At 40.2% G+C, this 17,759-nt stretch overlaps 1 protein-coding gene across 3 annotated transcripts in view; it reads right to left on the reverse strand.

The window, feature by feature from the left end:
* The window catches only part of LOC131231953 (glutamate--cysteine ligase, chloroplastic), a 31,316-nt gene extending 13,814 nt beyond the window's left edge, over positions 1-17,502 (reverse strand). For 2 of the 3 annotated variants that reach the window (XM_058228374.1, XM_058228376.1), the window contains exons 1-4: positions 17,341-17,502; positions 6,917-7,278; positions 4,886-5,036; positions 3,648-3,755 (exon numbers count right to left, since the gene is read on the reverse strand). In XM_058228374.1, the coding sequence (XP_058084357.1) occupies positions 3,648-3,755; positions 4,886-5,036; positions 6,917-7,272 (615 nt within the window). In that variant the 5' untranslated portion in view covers positions 7,273-7,278; positions 17,341-17,502. Of the gene's footprint in view, positions 1-3,647; positions 3,756-4,885; positions 5,037-6,916; positions 7,279-16,676; positions 16,765-17,340 lie in introns of all 3 variants that reach the window. The other variant, XM_058228375.1, reaches the window with a different exon arrangement.
* Positions 17,503-17,759: the final 257 nt, after the last annotated feature.

Genomic DNA, 17,759 nt, shown 5'->3' on the forward strand with positions numbered 1-17,759 from the left:
TCGGAGTCTTTGATGGAGGAAGTGGTCTTCCCCTATTTTCGATGAATTGGAAAAGTTCGGTGTAGTCTTCAGCTCTATTACCAAATGATAGACCCAAAGAGCGACCAACACTGCCCACAGCATCCCTTATATTTTTTATTTCGGATTTTTTCGAATATTTCATCTCGGCCTGTGGTTTCTGATGGCCCCGCGTTCAAGAGGTCCCGATGTTGCTGAGGGAGCTCCAAGCACATTTGAAGAGGCTCAGCCATTAGGACTTCGCTGGGTATCTCTTCTTGAAAGAGGGTTAAGGGACCCGGGTCTGCCCAATCTCTGTTCTGGGACGCAGAGGTTACTGGAGAGGATAGGAAAGAAGAAGCAGAGTGAGATTCGAAAATCCGATTATCTGAAAAATCGCCTTTAGACATATCGTCGTCCAGCACAAGGTAATGGTTTGAGCGGGAGGGAGATCTGGGGTCAGGGAGGAAAGGTCGGGATCGATTAGTGGCTAGAAGAGGGTCGGGTCTGAAGGTCAGGAGAGAGTTGGGTAAGGGTTGGATAGGGATAGGATCGGATATACGGATGGATCACCATTTGTGAGGGGTTAATCGGATACGAGTCGAGAACGGGCCCGATTCAACTGACCCTACATCTACTAAAGAGGTGAGCCTGGGGGAGCACGCACAGTTGTCCATGGGAGATGATCTACGATTGTTGATTTGGCAAGAAAGGGACACGCGTCGAGATCCTGAAGCTGGCACTATTCCGTCGTATCCAGCGCCCTTGCTGATGTGATACGGGAGGCGACGTGGCTGCACAAGAGACGTCCGGAAAGGAGAAATCGCCTCCCTCCTACTCGACTCTCCCGCCTAAATGACACGTGTAGAGATCTCATTGCCATTCGAGATCTCTCCGCCGACTCCTAAAATATCGTCTGACTAGCATGACGCACACACAGAGGGAAAGGCGCCACGTCTCCCCTGTAAAAGTTGAGCGTTGTCTTGATCGATGATAGCAGCAGTTGGCGATGGAGACCGATGGGCTGGTGGTCCGCTGGAGCATGGCTCCTATACACCTTCTTCCCTCGAACACCTCTGTTGCTGCCTCTGGTGTGAAGTCGCGATTTCCTTAGATCTCCAAACGTCTCCCCATCTAGGTTGGAAGGAATCTGGGTGTTCTCTCTGAACCGGAAGCAGGATTGTCCGGTTGTCTATGTTGACATGAATGTGGGCCAGGAGGGGGGATCCTTTCTTTCTTCTCACCCGAGCTCTGATCCCCCCAATTCCACCCCCTGCTGCGTCTTTGAGTCGATTTCTAGGATAAAACCTCGGCAAGAAGTTGCTTTGATGAGAAACTCATCGTACCAGCACTCCATAGGGATGTCCCAGATGTGTACCCAGATATTTTCCTTGCCGAATATAGAGAATTCTTCCCACGCTACAATTTTTTCTATCGGGCCTGAAGCATGCAGATGTCCCGCCATTGTTAACATCTCAGGGTTTAGGCCTGGACAAACTCTAACCCACAAGGCGTTATATCCTAGAGGTTTAATATCGGAGTTTCCATATTGGAAACCAGTAGTATCTCTGATCCAAGCTCTCACCTCCGATATCGACGCCCCTTCCCGTGTAAAGATCACCACAGATTTTGCTAACTCAGCTCTATTTTTGTCATAGATCTCTTGTTCTACTGTTACCATATACTCCGATACACCGTCTATGCCTTCACTAGGGGGTGGGTTTGTCTGGTTCTTCGGGGAAGAAACCACTCTCTATTCAACTTGGATGGCGTCTTTTGGATCATGGATAAGAGCATCTCTGTAAGAGAGGTCTTCCGAACGAGCGTGAGGCTGAATAACCGTATCTGAAGGGTTAGAGGGATGGTGAGAAGGTTTGGATAAGTGGGGGAAGGTTCATTTTTTGGTGGGGAGAGATGTTAAGGTTTTCAGTCCGAAGCGAGCTCGCTGAACCAACATTTTTTTCCCCTGTAGCTAACTCCATGCAACATGGCCACCGCCCTGGCCAATTCAGCTTCGCTACCCATTCGTACCAATGCAAAACCATGATATGCACCACTCTCTCTATCTTTAGGCATGATGACATCCATAACTGCTCCCGCCCTCCCAAAGATTTTTTCGAGGTTAATGGGATACCATGCATGAGGATATCCTCTAACATATAGAGTAGGATAAGAGGCGTATTTGCTGCGACTCCCTCCCAGCAGGACTCGATTCTTTCTTCTTGATTCCACTGAATTCCATTCCCGATCATCTTTGCCTGAGTCTACTCCACATGCTATTCCTTTCCCCTTTTCTCTATTAAGAGCCCGATTATTTATCGTTGAGGCGTCGCCACCACTTCTAATTCCGGTCGTCGAGATCGCGTCTTTCTCGAATCGTCTCATCGTCTCATCAGCACTTGTAGGCCATCTTGAAGACTTGAGGCATAAGGTCGATTAAATTGCTCCCTTTAAAAGCTCAAATTTCCAACCTGCCTGTTTCCGAAACATAGGAGAATCATCAAGCCGTGCGAAAACCATCTTGAGAGCACGATACGGCTTTCCCCTGCTCTGCAGCAAATCCTCATCAAATTCCCACCCTAAACCGCCGGTTCGTCCTGTATTGCTTGCTTCAAGCTCCAAACACAGCTCCACGGACACGTATCTACCCCATCAAGCATAAAAAACCGCACAATCTCCACCAAAAACCTTCCGAAATCTTTCAATTCCAAGAACATTCATCTCCAACAGAGAATTCGAGCTCGAGCACCCACAGCGCTTCATAAGCCTTGGAATGCAAGAACAGGAAGGAGAAGAAACCCTAGAAAAGGGGAGGAAATATCGCTGGCATTGATGAATTTATAATGGAATTTCTGCAATGAAAGAGAGAGAGAGAGAGAGAGAGAGAGAGAGAGAGAGAGAAGGAGATGGGGAAGAGAAAACCCTATATATAGATATATATATATATATATATATATATACATATATATATATATATATATATGCACAAAATAATTTCCCTTTGAAAGCTTCAGGTTTCCATTCCTGTGTTTCCTAATGCTGAGGAAAAAAATGCCGAATCATAATGTTCTTCAATTATGAGACCTTATATTTTAAAAAAAAAAAAAAAAACAAGGGTTTCTTTAGTCAGTTCTATTGTTTTGGGATTCTAACAGCTACGATACCTAAAGAGTACAAGGGTAGATGAGTTGGAACATGCTTTGCAGTAGCACATAGTAAAAACAGACCACTGATCAAATGCCACAGACATCAATCAACAACAAAAAAAATGCCACAATGAGATTGTGTGATGCTAAACTTCTCTCAACTAGACTAAACAGAGTATAATTATATACAGTGCCCAAAGAAAAGGATGCAGTATGCAATGTGTAACTTCACGTCGCTAATTATGTTATTAATGATTTTATTAATGAAAAATATATAGGACTTGCCAGTTTTATCATGGAAAAAAAAAAAAAACACAGAGACAAGCTATTTGACACAGTATTAAACTTTTCTGATTTGAAGTAACAAAAGTGAAAACTCAGATTCCACCCAACCAAGTTCAAAAGGACGTGAACAAAACCTTCTGGCATAACAGGTTCGCAGAATAGCAATAGCAGCTATCAATATGGCATATAGATTGCTGAAATTAAATGGTCGAGACTGACCTGATACAGATGTGAATTAACCTCAGCACATGTTTGGTGCAGTGTTTCAAGGGGTGCACCACTAAGCTCAAATTGGCCACCAGGCTCCAGTGATATGCTTTGCTTCCCCTGTTTAACCATGAAATCAGATACCACAAGCAAAAAACAAAATAAAGGGGAAAAAAAAAATCTTAAATAAGAAGTTTGAGCAAAACAGCACCCCAACCAGGTGATTAGCATTTAGGGCATGTATGAATTCATGGACAGGAAATGAAAGGAAACATTGTTTTCCTTGAAACTCACTTTTTGTTGTTTTTCAAGCCTTTCTTTGTAGGAAATAGTGGGAAACACCATTTCCCACTTTCTTTGTTGGAAAATTAACAAATTTATTTTCCCACCTCCAACCCTAAGAATGGAATTTTCCCATGATGGAAGGAAAATGGGTTTCTCAAGGGTTAAGTCCAAATGTGCCACTATCTATCTTCAATCACATCACATGCCACATGTGCCACCATCTTCTCTTGTACCCACATATGCTAACATGCCAAATGTGACACCATCCATCTTCTCTAGTGCCCCGCATGTGCCACATGTACCACCGTTCATCTTCTCATACCCCACATGTGAAAAGCACTCCACATGCAACAATGTGCCATGTGCTATCATCCATCTTCAATCGCTCTAAATATGCCACAGGTGCCAATAGCGCCAATGTGCACAAGTGCTGCCATCTAGCTTTCCACATGTCGAATTGCCAATGTGTGTCTTGTATCACGTACCACCGTATAGCTTCAAGCACCTCACATGTACCATGTGCGCCATCTTCAAGCACCCACATATGCCATGTATGCTGCATGTGCCACTATCTTCAAGCATTCCACATGCACCAGGTGTGCTAATTTGGCACATGTGACTACCTAGAATTTTTTTTTCTCAAGAAACTTTCATATTTTTCCAAACAACAAATCCTAAATTTCTAGTGATATATTGTTGAAAAACAAACAAGGAAAACAGTGTTTCCTTTCCCACAGTTTCCTAAGAAACACTATTTTCTTTCCTATGCTTTCCATCAGTCCAAACAGACCCTTAAGTAATAGAATGAGCAGTGTGAACAGAAGAGAAGTAATTTGCCCAGATCTTGAAAGAAAATGATAAGAAATTGAAGAAGAGGCCACAACGTTATATATATATATATATATATATAAGTGAGAAAGAAAACAAAAGGCATAAAAAAGAACACAAAATTGAAAGGGATTCACCTGTTTTAGTCCAATAATATGATCCCCTTCAATTATTTTATCCCAGTCAAATCTCTCAGCAAGACCATTTAGCAAGTCAGCAATTTGTTCATATTTTATTGGACGTAAGGTTCCAATCTCAAAACCAAACTTTTCATGTTCAGTACCTATCCTGTCAACACAAATTACATAAAAATAAAGATCCAATACTACAAAACGGACCCCAGAAATTATCCCCAGTCCAGAGCCAAAATAGATGCTATTCAAAAACCAGTTTTGAAATAGCTTTTCAACAAAAAATGAATGTCATTTTATCAAAATAAATACAGAAATGCATAATGATTGTTTTGGTGTATGCTAACACATTTGACTTTGCAATATAGCTATTATTCTTCTTTGACAAAAGCATAAGAAGGTACATGTCACAAAATATAAAGGAGAGAGATGATGGAAGGAAAACGGATCAGAGGACCTTCAAGATGATAGCTGGCTAGAGTGATTCTACAAATGAAAACAATAATGATTGTTTCAAAACAATTTAGAAGAGACAAAAAAAATTACTAAAACAGAATCTCAAAAACATCTTCAAGATAGATGCCGAGGAAAAGGGATAGTGCCGTTCATAACTGTGTTATCCAAGTTGAAGATGATAAGAAAGACGGGATCAAGAAAAGGTAACCTTTTTGTCGCATAGAAAAAAAAAAAGGAAGAAGAAGAAAGAAAGAAAGAAAGGATAGGTTTTGATAAGAAGGAAGTGCCAAAGTGACACCCAGATCCATAGCTCAACTGGCAGACTGAGTGGAGATACCTCGTTTCAACACTTGAGGTCTTGGTATCGATCCCTAGTGGGGGTGGCTAACATGGAGTGTGTGTACTGACATGGGTGTGTACTAACAAGCAAACCCAATAAAAAAATAAAAATATTAAAAAATATTAAATTATTAAAATATTAAATTTATTTAAAAAAAAAAAAAAAAAAAGTGCCCAAGTGAAAAGGTTCCTTCAAATGAGTCTTACAAGATTCTGAAATTTCATTTTTTCCAAAGAAATATTTATAACTTGGCCAAATCAACTTGCAGAATTGCTGGTTTGAGTGGCCTCCTAATGAGTTGCAAAATGAATTCAAGTTTTTCTAGTACTTTGCCAAGCAAAAAAGAAAGATATCTACTCTGTTTGAAATTTTAGGTCTTCTACACTTCACAAGATTAGGAATGATCACTTGGATCATAGTTTTAATAATCAAATAGAACAACTCTGGGAGTTCAGTTCCAATATTGTAAAGACAGTTATGTGATGACAGGAACACATTTGTCCTGCACAGATTCTCCTGGCGCAATATGCCTAGTTTAGAACTGATAGCCCTTCTCCTTTCATCAGATTTCCAGCCACTAACTTGGTAGTAAATCCACAGAACGGATGCTGATGACTTAGTCTTCTGAGACATTGTGAGAAATTTGTAATGGATTCAGCGCCATTTAGTAGGAAAACCTCGGTGCAGGTTCTCCGAGATATATTCCATGTAATAACAACCCCATTGCTTTTCTTACACTTTTTCTTTTTTTTTTTGAGTTCAAATAAAGCTTTCTGGTTATGAAAAAAAAAAACCGTCGATGTTTCTAGATCGTGGGCCCTCTCTCTCGACCATGGGGCGTTTCTTATTCTCCTCTCATTCCTCTTATTAAAAATAATAATAATAATAATAATAAGAGAAATAAGATGAGAATCAGAGATGGCCCATGGTACAGAGAGAAAAGGTCCACGGTTCATAAATATCTAGAGAGAGAAAGAGAGAGACGAGTGGCAAAAGAATACAACAAATACTAAATGAGAATGTAAGAAACGTTCATCAAGTAAATTTGAGAGAACAAAATCAACAAATCTATTTCAAAAGTTCGACAATATGAGGTTAAAAGTGCACAGCCATCCAAACCTCAGGGCAAACAGATAATCCCAAAGTGAATGCAAAGATTCATCTACAGAAATAAAGCAGCTTGCAATAACATAAATGGTGGAAAGAGGCCAGTAGGATAATGAAATCAGAAAGTGGTGAACCTCCATTTCTCCTTTGTCTTGCACCCAGAGGCAAGGTATGCCACAAGGTCCTCCTTTGTCAATGGTTCTGTAGCAATTACAGCATCCTCTGTGGGAGGGCTTGCAGCAACAACCATCCGATGCCATCTATTGCATCCTGCGGCATCTAAATGCAACGATCTTGACATTTTCTCGGCATTCCATGGCAAGGAGGAAAACCGTAACCGACTTCCCTTTGGTTTGGATGCTTTATCCCTCAAAACGCTATAACTTTCCGTATTGCCTGACATGATAAATGCAACATTCTGCTCAACTTTATAGCGTGATGCCTCTGAACGAATATAATGGGATGGTGTTTGGGAAATGACCTCCATCATGCAACCCTGCAAAGTTATTCATAGAAAATCAATATGTAGTCATCAAAAAAAAAAGGGTAAAAACAAGCAGGCATGGAATGAAATTGTGTCGAAGGAAATGACTTGGTATATCAAAAATCATCCATTTACCAGCAGTTTGCAGTTGGAAAAAAGTCTAGGACTAAATCAAACATTTTGAAAGATAGATTTTTATGCCATCGTCACTTCTTGCTTTCAACAAATAATAATAATAATTAGAGATTAAGCAAACTATACAATGCATGGACCAGGTCAGGCTATGGCTCAGCTTTCACAAAGTCCATGGGTCGGGATTTGGGCTTCATCTCCAAGGCCCATAGCATGATTTCTCATCATAAACTTTGGTAGGCTGGTGATGTTGTTTCGTTAGCCAAGACATACGGTAACAACGTATAGCAGAAATGTCCAGCGAAATCAACACTAGGATTTAGGATAGATATGCTTCCCGTGTGCGGCTCACCAACGAATCCCTGAAAAGCCTGATTACAAGATATCCACAAGTGGCTCAAAAGGATTAAGAAAAAACCTTCAACAAATTGGGCACACCCTTGCTAGAAATTTAGGGAGAGAACTCATTCTTTTCTACAATAAAACTCAAATATTTATTTTTAAGAAATGGAAATTAACCAACCACATGAGAAATTTCTGAGATTAAATGAAACTATACTTTTCTTGAAGTAAATAAAACCCTAATAGAATCCTAATTGCCTATTATTTATGATCTTACCCATCTATATTCTCAAAAAGCAAATAAAACCCTAACTGAATCCTAACCATATATTGTTTCTAATCATAACCATACATTTCATCACCATGATCTTCATCATCTAAGCCTTATCCCAACTAGTTGGAGTCGGTCACATGAATCTTTTTCCGCCATTCCACCCTATCAAGGGCTGCAACTTCAGTTAGACCGAGTGTTTTAAATATCAATAATATCTGTCGATATATCCCACGATATATCTTGTATCCCACCTGTGCGATACGAAACACACAGGTAGTGTCGATATATCCCAATTATTCGATCCAGTGAGCATTTTCAATTTTTGATCCATGTTCTTGCTGTAAATCACATTAAACCAGTGTCAAATTGTTACAAATCTATGAGTCTTCATGTTTTCCATGAAAACTCATTGGAACTTCGATTTTGAGATTTGGGGGAGATGGGTCAAGTTGCGGAAAATTGAGAAAAATCTTAATTTCTCAATTTCTCGCAAATCAAGTGCAATCTTTGTATCCAAACACAAAATTAAACGTGTATGTAACCTGATCTAGTGATTCTTCTTTTGCTTTTAAATATATTGCTTGCGTTTCCATACATGTCTTCTTGCGTTTATAAATTATATGAATATACTTTGAATATACTTGCATCAGTTCAGTCAGTGTTCGAGTTGTCGGTATCGCTACAAGTTTCGCTGGCTGGAGATAAAGATATAATATCGTTATCGCCGATAATATCGCCGATAACCGGAAATGCAGGGAAAACATGGTAAAACGATGTAATTTTTCAATGAAACTTCAGTAGAGGCTTAAATACACATATTTACATGTTTAGGAATTAAAAAATTGTAAAAAAGAATGCATACATAATAAGTTTCTATTTAATTAGGGCCTACAAGCATGCATTATCATAAGAAACAATCCAATAGTAGCATAACAATCGCTTAAATCTCATTAAACCAATTAACAAGTATAATGCATTCATACATTTTACAACTATGCATAAATAAGCATATAAATTAAACAAAATACATATGCATGATGATCCAACCATCCATCCAACCATCCAACCACCCAACCATCCATCCCATCCATCCAACCATCCAACCACTCAACCATCCACCCCATCCATCCAACCATTCAACCACCCCAACCATCCCATCCATCCATCCCATCTAACTGTCCATCCATCCCATCAAATCATCCAATCATCCAAACATTTATCCATCCATCCCTATCCATCCCATCTATCCAATAATCCAACCATCCAACCATCCCATCCATCCATGCCATCAAATCATCCAAAAATCCACACATCCATCCCATCTATCCATCCAACCAATCATCCATCCATCCCATCCATCCATCACATCAAATCATCTCATCCAATCATCCATCCATCCAACCATCTAACCACCCAACCATCCCATCTATCCATCTAACTATCCATCCATCCTATCAAATCATCCAATCATCCAAACATTTATCCATCCATCCCATCTATCTAATAATCCAACCATTCAACCATCCCATCCATCCATGCCATCAAATCATCCGAACATCCACACATCCATCCCATCTATCCATCCAATCATCCATCCATCCATCCATCGCATCCAATCATCCATCCATCCAACCATCCAACCACCCAACCATCCCATCTATCTATCTAACAATCCATCCATCCCATCAAATCATCCAATCATCCAAACATTTATCCATCCATCCCATCTATCTAATAATCCAACCATCCAACCATCCCATCCATCTATGCCATCAAATCATCCAAACATCCACACATCCATCCCATCTATCCATCCAACCATCCCATCCAATCATCCAAACATCCATCAATCCCATCCATCCATCGCATCCAATCATCCAACCATCCAACCACCCAACCATCCCATCTATCCATCTAACGATCCATCCATCCCATCAAATCATCCAATCATCCAAACATTTATCCATCCATCCATCCATCCATATCCATCCCATCTATCCAATAATTCAACCATCAAACCATCCCATCCATCCATGCCATCAAATCATCATCCATCCATCCCATCCATTGCATCAAATCATCCCATACAATCATCCATCCATCCAAACATCCATCCCATCTATCCATTTAAACATTCATCCAACCGACCCATCCGTCCATCCCATCCACCGCATCAAATCATCCCATCGAATCATCCATCCATCCATCACATCCCATCCAACCATCCAATCATCCAAACATCCATCCCATCTATCCATTTAAACATCCATCCAACCGACCCATCCATCCTATCCAATCATCCAAACATCCATCCATCCATCCATCCCATCTATCAATCCAAACATCCATCCAACCATCCCATCCATCCATGCTTCTAACCATCGGGAATGGATGATGTGTGGCCTCGGCCTCACTTAAGAGGGTGGCCCCAACTTTGAATTATGTATTCTATATCCATCTATTTTACAAGATCCTTTTAGGGCATGAACCTAAAAATGAAGTGGATCCAATTCTCAAGTGGACCTCATCATAGGAAACAATGGTGATTGACCATAAATGGGCCACAAAAGTTTTGGATCAAGCTGATATTTCCTTTTTCCCTTTATCCAAGTTCACGTGACCTTAGCATCTGGTTAGATGACAAATAAACATTATGAAAAGATTAAGGTGAGCCCAAGGAAGTTTTTAATGGTATGGCATTCAATCACCATTGTTGTATGGTCCACGAGATTTGGATCTTGATTTTTGGGCTATGCCATAAAATGTTTTGGCAAAATGGGTGGACAATGTGGATAGAGAATACGTAGATCATGGTGTGCCCCATAGTAAGGGCCTCACCTGCCATAAATATCCCACTCTATTTAAATTTTTAGCTTTTTTAAAGCTGCATTTTTTTCTTAAAGTGGTGGTGAACCAGTTTTATTACATGATACGAAACTCACACTCTAAAATAACTTAAAAGTTACTTAAACTATTAGTTTTATTTCCATTTAAAATAGTGGTGACATATGCTTTTAAACGGTGGAAAAAGCATACTTTAGAAAAAGCTAAAAAGGTAAAGTTAAAGCAAATAGCTTCGACCCCTCTTTCAAAACCCTAAAACTCATGCCATCCCTCCGCAGCGGCCGCCGCAACGCGGGTAGCTCCGTTAGATTCTCCTTCCACAGGTATGAATCTATTCAATTACCTACTCTATCTAATCTAATATCTCTCGCTTGTTTTTTTCTTTTTCTTTTTTGTTTTTTTTTTGAATTTAAAGCTTTATACAGAGATATAATCGTCGAATTGTCGATATTTTCGTTGTCATCAACGTTATCGGCGATATATATCACCGATATTTGGAAGAGAAACGAATTTTTGGGTTTTCGGTATCGCAAGTCCAGCGATACCGAAATTATCGGCGATAATATCGATTTTTCGCCGATAATACGAACACTAAGTTCAGTTGGAAAGCGCATCTATTAGGACCCCATACAAAGGAAACCCCGATTATGTGCACTTTGTTTTGTAATGTTTTGATTTCTAAGTGTGTATTGATGTCTTTTTCAACTATCCTTGAAGTTTCATTGAAAAATTTAACCAATTTCCCAATGTTCCCATGTTTCCCAACATCAACGATAAATTACGTGATACAACCGATATATCCCATGCGATAACCGATATGTATTTGTATCCAAAGGGTGCAATACATTATGCCATAACGATATTTAAAACATTGGTCAGACCATAGGTCATCAAGTCTTGTCTAACTACTTCCACCCACATCCTTTTGAGCCTTCCCCTTACCCCTTTCAGAGCCTTCGACTTGAACCGACTCCTAACCGGTGTAGTTCCTGGCCTTTGTTGCACATATTTTCCCTCAACGTATTACCAATTGGCGTAACTCCTAAATTTCCTCAAATGCATTCATTCCTAATTCTATCTTTCCTTGTCTTGCCACTCATCCATCTAAACATATATCCTCATTTTAATGTGTTGTTCCTTAACTGCCAACATTCTATCCCATAAAACATGGCTGATCTTATAGCTATCCTATAAAGTTTCCCTTTCAATTTGAGTGGTACACAACAATGACATAAAACTCCAGAAGCACATCTCCATTTCTTTCCCCCGCTTGATTGCTTGGATCATGTGCATAAAGCTCGCCTTTGGTAAATTAAAAATGGCTGATCTCATAACCATCTATTTCAATGACATATTAAAAATGACTAGAAGTATCCCTTAATCTCGTCACAAGACTTACAACCATGCATGCCTTTGGTAAATTGACCACAAGTCACTCAAATGGCATAGTTACGTGATCTTGGGTCCTTTGAAATCCAAATAATTTCTTGAATGGGTCTAATTTTACACTGTTCTGACATCTTTTGCTACCAAAAATTTGTGCTCGAGATGGCTAACGTAAATACCAAGGGAAACCTGTTGTCCATGAAAAACAAAACTAAGCAAGGAAACCAGCTAAACAGGCTAAACAAGGAATCTTGTTCTCCAAGTAACTTCACATGGGACCCACAATGGTGGGACCAATTAGTTTCGCCGGACCTTTAGACAATCATGGCCCTCTAGGGTCAAAGATGACAATCCCTGCATGATGGGCTGAAAATCTGGGCCTTTATGGGCACGATCACAGATTGCTCCATGATCAACGGTGGAAAACAATTTGGGGAGGATGAGTTGGCCTGTGATCATCGATATTTTCATCTTAATCCAAGAGATCGGCTCATGGCTTGATGATAGCCTGTTGTCCTCCCAAATGCTAATGCACTCTCCATTGCCAACCATCTAGTGTGTATCCTCTGTTAACTCATTCCTATACTTAACAATGGCTTTCCACAAATTTGAATGAGTGGGGAAGCTTTTGCAGTTCCAAAAGCTGGATCCTATAAGGTATTTTCTTTTAGAAGTAGGGCCCATGGTTCCTTGTGTATTTTGAGAAGTCTCCAACCTATTCTCATAATGGGGGCTTGATTCAGAATTCTTAGCAGCTGGAAGCAACAAGACCTTACTCATATCCAACTATTCCGCTCAGATTGTCTCTTCAACAAATTCCTCTGGTTAGCAATGGCTTTCCACATATGTGAGTGGCTAGGGAGATTTCATAATCTAAAAGCTGGAACCTTTAAGGGGATCTGAAAGCCTACTTAGAAGTCAATTGGCAAAATTCCAAGCAAACACAAGCCGCACTCACCAATTCTATGACATCATCTTAACAGCTGAATTTCATTGTCTATTACATGTTGTGCTGCTAGCCTTAATCCTTGGTAATAATCATCTGAAAATTGAAGGGGATTCCCTGGTGGCAATCAACACAATCAAGGGAGTCTGAAAGCCTACTTGGGAGGTGGCAAACAATGTTATCAGCTGCAAGAAGCTATTGAGGAAGCCTACTGCAAGAAAGTTCTTCTAAATTTTCTTCCTCCTCTTCCTCTTTCCCTTTCTCAATCCTCTTCCTCTTCCTTTTACTATTTCATCTTCCTCTTTCCTCTTTCCTCTTCCTTCTCCCCTCTTCTTCTTCTTCTTTTTCATCATCATCATCATGGGGTCGATGATGCCTGGGTCAACGAAAATCCCAAGACGACCTAAGGAACCAGGACCAGCTTGGTTTTCCCTACCTAGTGGCCAGGTTTAAGTTGGGCACGTCAGGAGTGGACCTACCTGGTTACAAAACCTAATTTTGAAGGTGTGGATCATCAAATTTCCAAAGTAGAATGAATCAAGTGTTTTGAATTGTAGAAACCAACTCCACCACCCATACATGAGAAACAACTTCAAGCTTGAGTGTTTGATCTTTTGGAGTAAACCAACAAAAACTACTTAGCAATTAGCATAACCATATGCTGATGAAAGTACTTTCAAAAAAATAAATGGAATTCATAGTTTCATTCTTCTCCACATCATTTTTAGGATTTACCATTATGATTGCTTACCAATTATATTAGATAATCCACTTCATGGGCATTTTAGATACATTCAAGTGCACATATAGGTAGCAAAGTAATAGGCTGTTATACAGTAGGTCCTTGTTTGCAAAGTTTCATAGTGAGATTGTAATTACGAATTATTTTCAGTCTTAAATGCTTAGAAACATGCAGTCCAGTGTTTCAATTACTGAATTGATTTCGTCAGCATCTTTTATGTTATTGGATGAAAATCCTGTAGTCAGGATTTTACTCTTGCATTAATTGGGACCAGAATGAGTTGACCAACTGCTTTTGAAAGCAGATATGATCAAGATCTACTTTGTCTTAACAAGATCTACTTTGATTGATCCATCCATTTATTTAATCCTTGAACCACATTTCATATCAGAAGCTATTATGACAGAACTCTACTAAATGGCAATGCAAGCAAATCACGCAAGAATTTTCATGGAATAAGATAGCTGCAAGAAGAAGCCCTCTGGAAGAATACAATCAACTAAGCAGTCCAGGAGTTGTGACAGCAAGTAGATTATCCAGCACAATTGTTGTCCACTAGTTGCAACAAGAGCACATTATGTAACCAATGGCTATGAGGCATCAATAGAGAGAGAAGCAACCATGAAAATAATGACAAGCAATGATATGAAAACAAGCAAAAGGAGAACAAGCTGTCAATTCAAATTCTCAAACTGAAAAGCACCCTTTATGAATATTTGAACATGCGAAAACACAAAACTGCACAATTAATCTTAAGCCTATGCCTAGTCCATACAAACCACTGAATTCCAATGAAATGACAAAATAACTGTAACTTCTCGACTAATAACTAAAATATGCAAAATTCTCATCTCAACCCTTGTCTCTGTTTGTATTCAATAAGAAGACAATTTTCTTGTTGAAATCATTCAGTATTTGGCTTGCTGGATGGATAATTCAACGGACCATTCAATGATACTAATTTTGTGGTGTTTTGACATCACATTTGAAACAAGAAAAACTACTGGAATCTTGTGAAACAAAAACCACAGTATCACTGTGAGCCAGGAAGGGAGGGACCAACATGAGACATCAAACCAAGTTGGTATGCAGAACACACAGGATGGAGAAGTTGACCATGAAAGAATTTTTCAAGATGTTGTTTCAGAAAAAGATAGGTGCAGATGAGACTGCTAATAAAGGTCATTGAGGAAGAGAAGATCATTGTTCAACAGTCCAACCAAACACAACCTAGTCATGCTGAAAGAGAAAAGACTGAGAACCAAAAACTGCATAAGAGTATGCTAACGAAATGACATAGCATATCAGTGCTTAGTATTGACACTGGGCTAACCAAAACTCAGCTAGCTTTGCCTTTGAGGCTGGTTTTGGCTGAGACTTGAGGCCTATGGGCTGAATGGAGGCTTGAAGTTTATGTGTAAAATCTAACTGGGCTGGAGCTGATCTCGCATCTGCTTAAGGCCTGACTCGCCTGGCCCAAGTTCAGCCCACTTAGGGGGCAGGTATGAGGTGTGCCTTGAGCCCTACAGGCTGAACCTCTAGGAAAGCAGGCTGAATCAGGGCTTGAGTTTTAGCTCAAAGGCCAAGTGAGATGGACATGGGCTTGCATCCTTTGTTTTTTTGAAGGATGAACCAAAGTTTATTCAGGGAGAGAGAGAGAGAGAGAGAGAGAGAGAGAGAGAGAGAGAACACATACAACAAAAGGTGAATACCTCCAATCGAACACAAGAGAGCCCCCCAGAAAAAATAAAAATGAACAAAATACAAACATGAAACACAACCCTCAAGCCAGGCTGTGAACCAGCCACGAAACAGATCAACGGCAATCCTCTATCACCATCTCCAAGATGCAAGCTTCTGACTCTGCCAGAGCATCCGCCACTCATCAGCTTCTCTGGGAATGGCAGCAAAAGATATTGGCTTCCCTCCGCAAATATCCACAATATCCTCAATAACATCAGCAAGATGCAAGGGATAAGCTCCACCTTTAACCCAGGAAATGGCATTCTTGGAGTCCCCTTCAACCAGGACAGGAAGCAGCCAGAAATTATCCACTAGTTTGATCAATTGAAGGAAAGGCGTGGGCTTTCATCTGCCCAAAGGCCCAACCATGCATACCCAAGTTCAACAGACTTTGAAGTGGGGTCAGGGCTGAGCCTCAAGGCCCATGAGAAAAACCAGGGCTTGAGTTTTAGGCTGAAGGCTAATTGAGCTGAACCTGAACCAGCCTAAAGTCCCTGCCAGTAGGGCCTAGTCTAGCCCTGCCCAAGTTTCAGCCTGCTTCAGGAATGAGTTTGGACTTTGGACTGAGCCTTGAGGTCTGTGAGCTGAACCAGGAGTTAATATTTAGGTTCAAATGCGAATTGGGCCCGACCCGGACTTGTTCTCCTAAAAGCCCAACCCCACCTGGCCCCAATTTTCAGCCCTCTTCCAAGCCTGATTTGGCCTGAGTCTCCGGGTCACTGGAATGATAATTCGGCAGGACCCGGGCTTATATCTCCTAGAGGCCCAACAAGTGGGCCCAACTTACTTAATACCCGTGAACTGAGTATTGGCACATATGCAGACCTCCGGCCAAACCCTACTCCATAGTTCACAGGCTTGGCAGGAGAACAGGCATGCTTCAGCCAGACTGTGCCTGTTGTCAACTCTATCTGAGCTAAGAAAGGATGCTGAAATCAAAACTTATATGAAATTATATGAAAATATTGAGACAAAAAGAAGCCCAAATGGAAACAACTTACAAGGAATTATAAGAAATCTCGGTATCCTGAGCAAGGTTTAAAGTATTATTTGAAACCAGTGCATATCACGATAAGGACTGGTATTGGCCTGATACAGGAACAATACAGGCAATCAATACAAGGCAATCCGACCCGGTAACAGTGGTGAACTATACAATATGCCAATTTTTAAACCTTGATACTGAGCTTACAAATATCAGAATCCACAAGTGATTGAAGCAGACACCCAATTGCCAATGCTCTTACATCAAGTTAACATTTCCACAAAAACTAAGCCTTGACTCGCGGATCACCAGACGAAAACAGAAAATGTTTAGATTCCAAAGGCAACTTCCTTTAACGCAGATAAATAAATAAAAAAAAAAAATTTTAAAAAACGAAAAAATCAAATAAAAATCAACCACAGATACAAATCCAAACTTAGAAAAAAAAAATTTGCATTTTCATGCAGTACTCAGCCTAAGGCTCTAAATTAACTCCAAATCAAACAAAACCATCAGAGAATCAGGAATCCTAAAACTTCCACAGTTCGATGCAGGTTCTAGGGTTCCGAAACGAATTTCAACTAATATAAAGCTATAAATCAAGCAGAAAAATCAGAAGAAAAAAATGACACGAAACAACCAAACAAGAGAGATTTGGAGAGAGGGAAGGAGTTAATTACCTTGCTCTGATGAAAGATTGGAAGAATCGAGTGGTAGAAAAGAAAAATCTAGGGTTTCTAACGAGAGCGGAAAACGGATCTCTCTCTCCCTCTCTCTGGGGATTTTGCAGGTTCTGAAAAAAGTAAAAAAGAGAGAAGTGGCAGTGATGGCGCTGAGAAGAGGATTAAATCGGAGACGGATTAGCTACTACCCCGACACCAGCCCCGTGGCTGGTGGTCGGTGCCATGTGGCCCACCGTGATGCATGTGTTTCATCCATTTTTACGGATCATTTTAGGGATTTATAGAGAAAATAATAAGGATATAAATCTTAGGTGGACCCACCACAGGAAAACAATAATGATTGGATATCCACCATTAAAATCCTCCCAAGGTCCACTGTACTGTTTATTTGACATCCAATCTGTTGATTTGGTCAT

The sequence above is a fragment of the Magnolia sinica genome, chromosome 17 (assembly GCF_029962835.1).
Source record: "Magnolia sinica isolate HGM2019 chromosome 17, MsV1, whole genome shotgun sequence".
Classification (NCBI taxonomy): Eukaryota; Viridiplantae; Streptophyta; class Magnoliopsida; order Magnoliales; family Magnoliaceae; genus Magnolia; species Magnolia sinica.